Genomic DNA, 13,606 nt, shown 5'->3' with positions numbered 1-13,606 from the left:
GTCTTCCAAAATGGGTTAAACAGAAACGGGTCAAAAGCAACCAAAAAGCTGCTAAGCAAACTCATGAAGTACCCTCCCACCACGTGGGAAGAAATCTATAATGCCTATTGTGCTGAAGTAAGGGTATCTGAAGATGACCTAAATGGCCCGATCCAATGGCTAATATCGGTCCAAACCGAAACAAGGAGAGATCGCTGCAATGATGGTCGAAAGGACCAACTACCCCGTTTCAATTAAGAAATGCACCAACCCTATATCCAAACATCCAAACCACCTCCTTCACGACATGTAGACGCCACACTTCGACACAGCGCGCCACCCTGAAACAAAAGAGGTATGCCTCCACTGTTATCTGCTCATAACTTTTGTGTTTCTCCTCCAGAAATAGTGTATGCACTAGAAAAGCTCGGCACAAAGTTGCAGTGGCCGCAAAAGATGAAGTTAGATCCGAGCACCTAGAGATCGAACGTTCTGTGTGAATTCCACCAGGAAAGGTGACACAAGACCAAAGACTGCATAGGTCTGTGGCAGGAAGTGGTAAGAATGCTAAACCAGGGACACCTGAAAGAACTGCTGAGCGATCGAGGACGGGATAACTTCACTCGCGGACGCGATCAAACTCAGGGACCTCCAAAACCATCATCACCAGCTCATACCATACAAATGATCATTGGTGACGGAAATGATACGGTAATCAACCATGTGAATTTCACCACCACACACAAACTCAAACGTACAATCGCCTACGAACGATATGACGACCTCAAAGATAGTATCATCTTCGATAAGTTGGATACCAACAGTTTGTCTTTCCCTCACTATGATGCTTTGGTTATAACTTTACGCATTGCGGATACCAATGTAAAGAGAATAATGGTGGATGACGAAAGTGGCGCGTATATTATTCACCCACGAGTCCTCATACAGATAAGGCTCGAGGATAAAATAGTACCACGTTGCATAACACTAACGGGTTTTAATAATGCAGTGGAACGAACCTCTGGAGAGATAGTGCTACCCGTTCTGGCAGGATGAGTCACCATGGAAACGATGTTCCGTGTCATGAACCAGGAAACAGCCTACAACACCGTCATAGGGCGCCCATGGATACACGCCATGCAAGCCGTCCCGTCAAGTTTCTACCAAGTACTCAAATTTCCTACCCTATGGGGGATATTAAGCATCTGAGGCAAGCAATGCACTGCCCAAGAATGCTACCGAATCGCCCAAGATTGTACACACACCCAACAACTAAAAGGGGCAAGTTCGAAAGCATAACAATTAGCCATATCGCAAACCAAACCTAACATACAAATAGAGGCCATCAAAGACCCGGATGTCGTAGAAGCCTACAAGGAAATCATGTAAGACCTCGACCCCGTTCAACTAGACAACACCGATAGCACGAAAAAGGCTTATATCGGACACAACCTCTCAGACCCAGGTAAGTACCATGAGTTCCTAACTAACAATACCGATTTGTTTTCCTTTTCCCATTCAGACATGCCAGGAATCCCAAGGGACATCGCCACACACAAGCTGAATGTCGACCCCCTTTACCCGCTAGTACGTCAAATGAGGAGAAAGTTCAATGCCTCTATCAATGAGGCCGTCAACGAAGAAGTTGATAAGTTGCTCGTTAATGGCTCCATCAAAGAATCAAAATATCCTCAGTGGGTCGCCAATGTGGTCATGGTAAAAAAGAAGAACGAGAAGTGGCAGATGTGTGTCGACTTAACCCTCCTGAACAAAGCGTGCCCAAAAGATTCTTTTCCGTTACCACATATCGACCAGCTCATCAATGCAACTACGGGACACGAACTACTAAGCTTCTTAGATGCTTATTCTGGTTACAACCAAATTCTAATAGCTGAAGAAGACCAATAAAAGACCACATTCATCACTAACCAAGGAACCTACTACTACAAAGTCATGCTGTTTGGACTCAAGAATGCAGGAGCAACGTATCAAAGGTTAGTCACCAAGATGTTCAAAGAACAACTCGGTAAGACCATGGAGGTTTACATCGACGACATGCTAGTGAAGTCAAAAAAGAAAGAGGATCACATTGGTCATCTGAAGGAAGCCTTCGAGATATTGAGGCGGTACAGAATGAAACTGAATCCCGAAAAATACACCTTCAGCGTAACCTCAGGAAAGTTCCTTGGTTTTTTGGTGTCATGAAGGGGTATCGAAGTCAACCCGGATCATATCAGGGCCATCGAAGGAATATCGGACACATTAACCAACAAGAAGTAGGTGCAGAAATTAACAGGACAAATAGCCGCCCTGTGAAGGTTCATTTCACGATCATGAGACATATGCCATAAATTCTTCAATGTACTAAGGAAAGATCACGAGCTGCAGTGGAATTCAGAATGCCTTGCCACCTTGAGAAAACTGAAAGCATATTTGTCCTCGCTGGCACTACTCGTCAAGGCAGACCCGGGTGAATGCCTACTGGTGTACCTAGCAGTGTTCAAAATCACGGTAAGTGCAGTCTTAGTCCACGAAAACGAAGGTGCAATCTCCGATTTACTATATCAGCAAAACCTTAATTGATGCCAAAACAAGGTACCCTTACCTTGAGAAACTAGCTCTGGCATTAGTCGTAGCTTCATGAAAGCTTAGACCATACTTTCAATGTCACCCCATAAAGGTGGTGAAAACCTTCCCCCTCAGGGGCATCCTACATAAACCCGAGCTATCGGGTAGGTTGGCCGAATGGTCCATAGAATTAAGCGAGCACGATATAACATACCAACCGCGAATTGCTATAAAGTCGCAGGTGCTCGCCGATTTTGTCGCCGATTTCAACGCAAAAATATTGCTTGAAGTAGAGAAGGAGGCGCTCCATGCTTCTGCACATTCCGACCTCGAGGTCCTCTACACCAACGGCTCATCTACTGCATTGGGATCGGGACTGGGACTCGTCCTCGAGGTTCCTATGGGCGAAGTAATTCGCCAGTCCATACGATGCCCCGAGATGACTAACAACGAGGCCGAGTGTGAGGTTGTGATTGCATGATTGAAATTAGCCCTCAAATATGGCGCTCGACGACTCATACTCCATTGCGATTCTCAACTCGTGGTGAACCAAGTCACAGGGACTTTCCAAATCAAAGAACAGAGACTACAAAAGTACCAGTCAGAAATTCATAAACTGCTGCCAGAATTCGATGAATGCCGCCTGTTATATCCCGCATTTTCATATGTTAAAGTTTCGTCGAAAGTTAATCGACGTAAGTTCGGGAATGAGATCATTTTGGAATTATAGGCATTATGATATTTCAAACAAGTTATGAGTAAATTCGCGAAGGTGAGAGGGGAAGCAAGTCAAAGAAAATGAATTTTCATCCAAATTGGCATATTGGGATAAAATACGGGCCGAGCGATAATACCCGATATTTACGGACTAGTACCATATGACCACGGTAGTATAATATATAAAGTATATATGAAGTATTTTTTTAAAAAAAATAGAATTTTAAGTAATTTGTTATAATTTTTAAATTATGTGGGTGATTTATTAATTACCGGGTAACAAAACATTACCCGGTTAACAAATAAGTAGATAAATAATTAATAAATTAACCCCCACACGTGACAAGAAGCCACAAAGCCTAGAAAGTGACTAAGTAGTCAGAATTCTAGGTGGCTACGTAATAATAACTCAAAGTCATAGAAAGACTTATACAAAACTTATCCAAATATGTATCCAAATTTTCATGTTGGTGGCTTTAATTTGATTAATATACCACCAGCACATGTTTGAACTTATCAGATACTTTCATATAAAAAAGCTTAGTTATATATAAGGCTGAACATATATTAGTATCATGTCCTCTTATGCTATTCCTAAGTTGTTCATGGACACAAGCAGTTATCAGATCATCGTCTTGGTTTTCTACATTGCAATTTGTAACGTAGTGTTGCAGGTCATTCATGCATGAGTGGTATAGATAAACCTAGTTTTCAGAATAATTGTTCATCTAAACTTTTATCTTTAGCCAAAAAAAATTCAATCGAAATTTCCAAAAGAAACCAATTTCGTTTCTGAAATTTTCAAGACTTTCAAACAGAATTTCAGTCCAAATATTCTAGCATAGGTATCGTTCATACATCGCAGAAGCAGAAAGCTTCACTTCGTTCAAATAATTCAAGGAACAGGTATGTTAAGGTTATCCCTTTTTTTTTTGGCATGATCCCTACGATACGAACGAAACGTGCAACTGCACAAATTCCACAAATGACTCTATTCGTAGAAATATTAGAGATATCTATGTTCTTGAATTTCCGTGTGTCATAATATTTTATCAACTGTTCATGGGTATCAGAAAAATACGAAAGTTGAAAAGTGTTTACTTTATGATATTACTCAAAGGAAAAATGGTCTTATGAAGCTCCGAAAGATTTTATTAACGTACTTTTTATGCATTGCATTCATGTGCATTGACCCATGACCAGATGACGTTATATATGCGTATATATGTATGTATATTTATGTATATGGGATATGTGAAAGATTATGGCGTTATATACGCACCACCACCTGATCATCTGGTATATATTGCTCGTTTGGTTGTTATGATTTAGACGTATATTGTTTGGTATGGTGAGACTCTGTTCCGACCTTTATAATATTTATGTACTCTTAAAGACTTGTAGACATATGTCGTGTACATAAAAGATTGTACAGTCTTGTTGGCCTATGTTTTGAGTTTATAAAGGATCATGTTGGCCTATTAGGCCTGTATATCATGTGTATATGATGATCTAATAAGAAAGATACGTTACGTTAGTACTCGGTTGAGTAAGGTACTGGGTGTCCGTCGCGGCCCATCGGTTTGGGTCATGACAAAAGTGGTATCAGAGCAGTTATGTCCTAAGGAGTCTATAAGCCATGTCTAGTAGAGTCTTATTTATGAGTGTGTCGTGCACCACACTTATAAGCAGGAGGCTACAGGGCATTTAAGACTGTTACTCTTTCTTCTTACTCTAGATTGTGTGGTAGAGCTCACCTATAAGAATTCAAACTCCTAGATTCTATTTTATTCGTAATATGACGATACCTCCAATTGGTTAGAGATTGAATGCGACTATGGAATAATTGAGTAAGAGAAACTCAATTTTGTATGATGCCTACGATAAGTAAATATAAGGTCTTTAGCAGATTATGGGTGTACTGAAAGGTGTAAGCTTCCTGATAAGAAGCCTTAAGTCAAGGATGTCTATCCATTTTAATGGCGAAAGATAGTGAGAGATTAAGAAGATAAATAAAAGTTTCAACAAGCAAAAGAAATAAGATGAAGAAGGGTACGGGGCACCCAGTTAATGAAGGTTAACAGTGTTTATAATTCAGGCAGGGGAACATAAGCTTTTTGAGTTATATTCAGTAGTAACAGAGGTATGCACAATTGGTCACACTCGTTCCAGTTATGCCCTATGGGGGCTAACATGTATAGTTTAGAGAAGGAGGGGATATCAAGATCCGGCTGGGGTTAGGGTAACCCAAATTGGTAAATGGATGGTTTGCGTTAGTTGACAATTTCCAAGGACATTGCAAAAAGTTCTAATAGATCTCCTTGTGAAATACCTAGATGGTGCATTTTAAAATAGTACCACTAGATATGAGTGCTAGAAAGATATGCGCTGGAAGCTTGGAAAGGATAAATATTATCTTAGCATGACTCATGTCCCTAGTAGAGAGATAATGCTAGGCAACCCGATGAGCCAGTAAATGAAGCAACAGGGAGCTAAAAGCAAAAGAATGTCGTGTTGAAGTTTTCACAAAAAAAAAGGGATATGCAAAAATAGTAGCGGAGTAACGAGAAGAGAGATAAGGAAGTATTATGAATAATGTATGATACATGGATGACAATGGTAGAGCGTTACAGAACCTATAGTCATATGAAGAAAGAGACGAAAGGTAATGGGCCTTAAGAAAACAAAATAGTATAGGCCATACAGTCACATCCTTATTTCAGGGAATAAGTTCGTGACTCTAACGTGATTACCATAAGGGAGAATTAAACTATAGAATAATAGAAATCAGTATAGGCAGGTGAACAAGATAAACTAAGCATGAATTAGGGACTAAGTGATTCGATAACGGTCGACATCATGAGAATTTCAGATCGTGTTTCGGCGATAATAGAATGGACAATAAAAGAAGATCCATGGGAAATTCAGAGAATGGTCATTCAGGAAGACGTTTCCCTAAAGCAAGCAAGGGGAGCAAAGTTAAGCTTAAGGGAATGTATGTGCCAGTTACACTAAGTGTCACCATTGTGAGTAAGGAATTTGGTATCCTTGGTACATAAGGAATACCACAAGGCGAGTAAGGTCCATCAATAATGTAAAAGGATGCCAAAGATGAAAAGGTGAAACATCTATAGGCAGGTCGTCATAGCTCCAACTCTTAGTACTCCCCTAAAGGGGGGGGGGAATATGGAAGGATAAAGAAAGAATGCGATAAAAAGTGAGAAAAGGATGAGATTGCACTTATCCAAATGCTACAAATATGATACAATTCCAGAAAAGTATGCAAACGCGACGTCAAGGAAAAGAAGTAAGGGTTCCTTCCTGAGATGTTATTGATAATTTAGGAGCCAGTGCGATACATAAGTTAAGACTAAGGAAATAACCCAAGAAAGATTTCGCGAAATATTGACATGAGAATGGGCCAATGAGTAGTTAGTAGTTGTTTCAGGAAGAGCCTAGTTATGGCTAGTTAAGAAGATACAGACAAGATAGCAAGTCGTGCAAGATAAAGATAGTAAAACCCACTACAATGAATTTAGCGTCGCAGTTATGATATTGTAATACTTGAGAAATATTCAAATAGGAGTTGGGGTAATAAAAGGTACCGTCTGAGTGTTACAGAAATAAAAGATAGTTCCACTGGAAAGACAGTCAAAACTTCAGTTCAGTAGTAGCCATACGACCAGATAAATGTGGAGATAAGTAAATAAGGATAATTACAAGTGAGCACGGACATCAAAAAATTCTATCGGGAATAAGATATAATAAGCTCGCATCTTTACAAGAGTTAGAAGATCCTACCTAACTACTACAGCGAAAGGACTAGCTGAGGAATGAGGAAAAAGGCTTCAACCTAAGCACAGTGACCTAAAGAGAAAATGGTTTTGTAACAATAGTTTCACAACAACATTGTACGTCCTCCATATGAAAGAGGAACCTACCATGGCTAATGAACGAAAAGTAGAATTAAAAGTAATATTTGAGATCATATGAGTTGCACGAAAACTCTAGCATGTGTGGTCACTAAGATAAGCTAAGTATGGACGCAACACGGGGGCAGAAAGACCAAGAAAAGTAATAGCTTACTTTGAAAGAAAGCTAAGATGTAACGAAAGAAATTATTCGATCAATGATCCAGAATTGGTTACATTATGAATGCATTTAAGGGTTCAGAGTTTTATACATGCAGCATATACAGCCGTAGAAGATTCTGGTATACGTTAAAGAAAGAATTGAGCTCAGGTCATAAACGAAGGATTAAATTGTTAAAAGATTGTATCATGTATATTCCTCAGCACCCATGAACGGCTAAACAAAATAAGTAATACCATGAACCCCAGAGCGGGAGAAAATTTAAGCCGGCATAAAGGCCGATCAGAAGAAGGAGGAAACTAAAGAGTTGCATCAACAAAGTAAATCAAGAATACGATTTTTGGACCCATGAATTATAGAAATCATAATTGAGAATATTGCAAAATTACTCTTAATATTAAAGGTACAAGGGAGATATTGCAATAACCATATTCTGTAACAGCTCTATGATAAAGCCAGTTAGAAGAAGTACTAGCCTCATAAGAAGTCAGTATGAAGCTCCCACCGAATATTGTATGCCCAGAGGTGCAAGAACTTTAGTATACCTACAAATGCCTAGAGGGACATTTCATCAAGCTTTGTATATGTTTGCGAATTGAGGCCTAGAGATTGGCTAGAAGCTAGAGGAAAAAGGGGAAAAGAGTCGCATAGGTGCACTTACCGGGTCAAAGTTGTACAGGCTGCATAATAGAAGGTAGCAACAGTGACAAAATTGAAAATATCCTAACCATAAGTCGAGATATGAAGAAAAGGACTAAAGGAAGGAATTCCCTAGCCTTAAGACTTATTCACAGAACAGTTGCCTAGATGGCGAGAGGAGCACTAAAGTATTCGTAAGAGCTATGGGTTATGAGAATGATAAGTGCATCAGTCAACATTCGGGGACGAATGTTCCAAAGGGGGGAATGATATTATATCTCACATTTTCATATGTTAAAGTTTCGTCAAAAGTTAACTGACGTAAGTTCAGGAACGGGATCATTTTGGAATTATAGGCATTATGCTATTTCAAACAAGTTATGAGTAAATTCGCGAAGGTGAGTGGGGAAGCAAATCAAAGAAAATGAATTTTCATCCAAATTTGTATATTGGAATAAAATATGAGCCGAGCGATAAAACCCGATATTTACGGAATAGTACCATATAAGGTACATATGACCACGGTAGTATAATATATAAAGTATATATAAAGTATTTTAAAAAAAATAGAATTTTAAATAATTTTTTGATAATTTTAAATTAAGCGGGTAACTGATTAATTACCAGATAACATAACATTATCCGATTAACTAATAAGTGGATAAATAATTAATAAATTAACCCTCACACGTGGCAAGTAGCCACAAAGCCTAGAAAGTGACTAATTAGTCACAATTTTAAGTGGCTACTTAATAATAACTCAAAGTCTTAGAAAGACTTACACAAAACTTATCCAAATATGTATCCAAATTTTCATGTTGGTGGCTTTAATTGGATTAATATATCACCAGCACATCTTTGAACTTATCAGATACTTTCATATCAAAAAGTTTAGTTATATATAAGGTTGAACATATATTAGTATCATGTCCTCTTATGCTATTCCTAAGTTGTTCATGGACACAAGCAGTTGTCAGATTATCGTCTTGGTTTTCTACATTGCAATTTGTAACGTAGCGTTGCAGGTCATTCATGCATGAGTGGTATAGATAAGTCTAGTTTTCAGAATCATTGTTCGTCCAAACTTTTATCTTTAGCCAAAAAAATTTCAATCGAAATTTCCAAAAGAAACCACTTTCGTTTCTGAAATTTTCAAGACTTTCAAGCAGAATTTCAGTCCAAATATTCAAGCATAGGTTTCGTTCGTACTTCGCAGAAGTAGAAAGCTTCACTTCATTCAATTAATTCTAAGGAACAGGTATTTTAAGGCTATCTATTATTTCTTTTGGCATGATTCATACGATACGAACGAAATGTGCAAATGCACAAACTCCACAAATGACTCTATTCATAGAAGTATCCGAGATATCTATGTTCTTGAATTTTCGTGTGTCATAATATTTTATCATTTGTTCATGGGTCTCAGAAAAATACGAAAATTAAAAAGAGTTTACTTTATGATATTACTCAAAGGAAAAATGGTCTTATGAAGCTCCGAAAGATTTTATTAACGTACTTTTCATGCATTGCATTCATGTGCATTGACCCATGACCAGATGGCGTTATATACGCGTATATATGTATGTATATTTATGTAGATGGGATATGGGAAAGGTTATGGCGTTATATACACACCACCACCTGGTCAGCTGGTATATGATGATGATGTTGCCCACAATGGCTGAAATATGATTCAAACGGCGATATATACGCGTATATATGTATGTATGTATATATATATATGTGTGTGTGTGTGTGTGTGTGTGTGTGTATATGGAATATGGGAAAGTTATGCGTTATATACGCACCACCACCTGATCAGCAGGTATACGATGATGATTTTGCCCACAGTGGCCGATATGATATGATGGGATTCCCTCAGAGGCTAATGATGTTATGAAACATGTACCTATGTACGACATGGCATTCATACGCATATGTATGACGCTAAAAGTAATTTATGATTTACAAAGTTATTCAGACTTACGGGTTGAGTCCTGTATTCTATATTTCTTCCATGTCTCTTATGTATTTATTTATGTGACTTACATACTGGGTACATTATTCGAATTGACGTCCCTATTGCCTAGGGATGCTGCACTTCATGCCCGCAGGTCCCGATAGACAGGTCGAGAGCCATCCATGTAGGCTATCAGCTTAGTAGAAAATGTTGGTGCGCTCCATTTGCTTTGAGTTGCTCGTTTGGTTAGTATGATTTAGACGTGTATTGTTTAGTATGGCGGGACTCTGTCCGGACCTTTATGACATTTATGTACTCTTAGAGGATTGTAGAGATATGTCGTGTATATAAAAGATTGTACGGCCTTGTCGGCCTATGTTTTGAGTTTATAAAGGATCATGTTGGCCTATTAGGCCTGTATGTCATATGTATATGATGATGTAATAAGAAAGATACGTTACGTTGGTACTCAGTTGAGTAAGGTACCGGGTGCCCATCGCAGCCCATCGGTTTGGGTCGTGACACCGCCTCAACCAGATACCCAGGGCGCAGAATGTCGAAGCGGATGGTCTTGCCAAGCTAGCGGCAGCCACCAAAAATATCAACAAGGGAAACGTGGTCACTCTTCTCCATTCCTTAATAGACCAGGTCGAGGTACATTCGGTAAACCTAACTTGGGACTGGCGCAGCCGTATTGTAACATATTGGCAGGACGAAACGCTCCCATAAGATAAGAAAGAAGCCAAAAAGCTTCGAATACAGGCCACCAGATACAACCTTGTAAACCGTGATCATTACAAGAGAACATTCGGCGGCCCCCTGGCCAAGTTTCTTGGACCAAATCAAACACGTCGTGTACTAGAAGAAGTACACGAGGGGCACTGCGGCACCCATACGGGAAACCTCGCCCTCATCCGATGCCTCATCCGCGCTGGATACTACTAGCCTACCATGAAAAAAGAGGCCGCAGATTACGTCAGGAAGTATGAACAGTGTCAAAAGTACGCCCCCATGATACACCAAGCAGGAGAACTCCTGCATTCCGTCACTTTGCCATGGCCATTCATAAAGTGGGGGATGGATATTGTCGGACCCCTCCCGGCAGGATGAGGTAAGGTACGCTTCCTTTTGGTTTTAACTGACTATTTTTCTAAATGGGTAGAAGCAGGTGCATGCACTCAAATACGTGAGCAAGAAGTTGTCACGTTCATATGGAAAAATATAATATGCCGCTTCGGCATTCCCAAAGAAATCAGCTGTGACAACGGATCTCAGTTCATCGGAAAGAAAACGACCGAGGACGCATCAAGCGAATACTCTCCATAGCATACCACCCCGTCGGCAACGGTCAAGCCGAATCCTCCAATAAAATGATACTGAACATATTGAAAAAGAAGCTCGAGGATGCTAAAGGGTTATGGCCTGAACTGCTGCCAGAAGTACTATGGGCATACTGCACTATGCCAAAAACTAGCACAGGCGAGACGCCATATTCACTAGTCCACGGGACTGGCGCGGTTAAACCCGTCGAAGTCGGAGAACCTAGCTTGAGATACTCCAACAAAAGTGGACCAAGAAATGATGAAAGTAGACTACAAGATCTGGATGAAGTAAAAGAGCGAAGAGATATGGCACACGTAAGAATGGTATCCCAAAAGCAACAAGTAGAAAGGTACTATAACAAGAAGGCCGAAGTACGACCGCTCAAGGTCGGGGACTACATCCTCAAAGCTAAAACACAAGTAGCGAAAGACCCTAATGAGGGAAAACTGGGAACAAACTGGGACGAACCATATAAAATCACGGCGACAGCAAACAAATGAGCATTCCATTTAGAAACAATAGAAGGAAAACTATTCCAAAACAATTGAAATGTCGCCCATCTCAAATACTTCCACTTCTGAAAGAAGGCGCCACCTAGGTCGTACTCTTTTTCCCTCATCCAGTTTTTTTCCCAATCGGATTTTCTCAGTGAGGTTTTGAATGAGGTGGCAAGGGGGACATCTCAAGGTCCGATGTATTGTTCATTACCCCGGCCGTCGACATGATCTCTAGGCCAAGTAATGAAGGGACTGGATATAGATAATCAAATCTCCATTGTATGTACAAAGTCGACATGTGTTTCATATAAGAATATAATCAAATCTCTATTGTATGTACAAAGTCGACACGCATTTCCTATAGGAATATAATCAAACCTCCAACGTATGAACGAAAATCCCAATGGCCAAGGAAATCGATGAAAATATGATTTCGACCTCATTCGAACTACGACGGGAATGTACTCCGATGCAGTTCGAAAGTAACATCCAAATGGCCAAGGCTATCGACAAAAATATGAGTTCGACCTTATTTGAACTACGATGGGATCCTACTTCGATGCCAGTTTGAAAGTAGCATCACAATGGCCAAGGCCATCAACGAAAATATGAGTTCGACCTCATTCAAACTATGACGGGATCCTACTTCGACGCCAGTTCGAAAGTAATATACTAATAGCCAAGGACATCGACAAAAATATGAGTTCAACCTCATTCGAACTATGACGGGATCCTACTTCGATGACAGTTTGAAGGCAACATCCCAATGGCCAAGGCCATCGACGAAAATATGAGTTCGACCTCATTCGAACTACGATGGAATCCTACATCGATGATAGTTCGAAGGTAACATTCCAATGGCCAAGGCCATTGAAGAAAATATGAGTTCGACATCATTCAAACTACGATGGGATCCAACTTCGACAATGGTTCGAAGGTAACATCCCAATGGCCAAGGCCATTGACGAAAATATAAGTTCGACCTCATTCGAACTACGATGGGATCCTACTTCGATGCTAGTTCAAAAGTAACATCCCAATGGCCAAGGCCATCGACGAAAATGTGAGTTCAACCTAATTCAAACTACGGCGGAATCTTACATCGACGACAGTTCGAAGGTAACATCCCAATGGCCAAGGCCATCAACAAAAATATGAGTTCAACCTCATTCGAACTATGACAGGATCCTACATCCCAATGGCCAAGTCCATCGACGAAAATATATGTTCGACCTCATTCAAACTTTGATGGGATCCTACTTCGATGCCAGTTCGAAGGTAACATCCCAATGGCCAAGGCCATCGACGAAAATATGAGTTTGACCTCATTCGAACTACGACGGGATCCTACTTCGACGACAGGTCGAAAGTAACATCCCAATAGAACAAGGCCATCGACGAAAATATAAATTTGACTTCACCTAAACTACGACGGGATCCTACTTCGACGACAGTTCGAAAGTAGAATCCCAAAGGCTAAAGCCATTGCCAAAAGAAAAAGGGATCGACCTCACCCAAAGAAAAATTGGCTTAATAGTTCGACAAGTACCCTGGATACCGTAGATATTACAAAGATCATCACCAAATCGACAAAACAAATTCTACATTACAACAAAATATTACTTACACCTATCTTTACAACGGGCTCAAGCATGCCCTTAAAAAAATCTCAAAGCAAAAAGTAAGTACAAACAAAAAGTTACACATCATCCCCGATTGGATACACATCTTCATACTAAGAGTCAGAAGCAAGACGGTTCACATCATTAGAGTTGATGTCATCCCCATTGGGTGTAAGAGGGTCGTATCTGCATGCCTCACGAGCAGCACG

The 13,606-nt window shown here is 40.0% G+C and overlaps 1 protein-coding gene across 1 annotated transcript; it reads left to right on the top strand.

Moving 5' to 3' along the window:
- The first annotated feature begins 11,325 nt into the window (after window positions 1-11,325).
- Window positions 11,326-11,778, top strand: LOC138878324 (uncharacterized). The gene has a single exon (XM_070157991.1). It carries the CDS (start codon window positions 11,326-11,328, stop codon window positions 11,776-11,778), a length of 453 nt encoding a protein of 150 aa, XP_070014092.1.
- Window positions 11,779-13,606: the final 1,828 nt, after the last annotated feature.

The sequence above is a fragment of the Nicotiana sylvestris genome, chromosome 9, assembly GCF_000393655.2.
Source record: "Nicotiana sylvestris chromosome 9, ASM39365v2, whole genome shotgun sequence".
Classification (NCBI taxonomy): Eukaryota; Viridiplantae; Streptophyta; class Magnoliopsida; order Solanales; family Solanaceae; genus Nicotiana; species Nicotiana sylvestris.
This window is presented reverse-complemented; position numbering and strand designations above follow the sequence as displayed.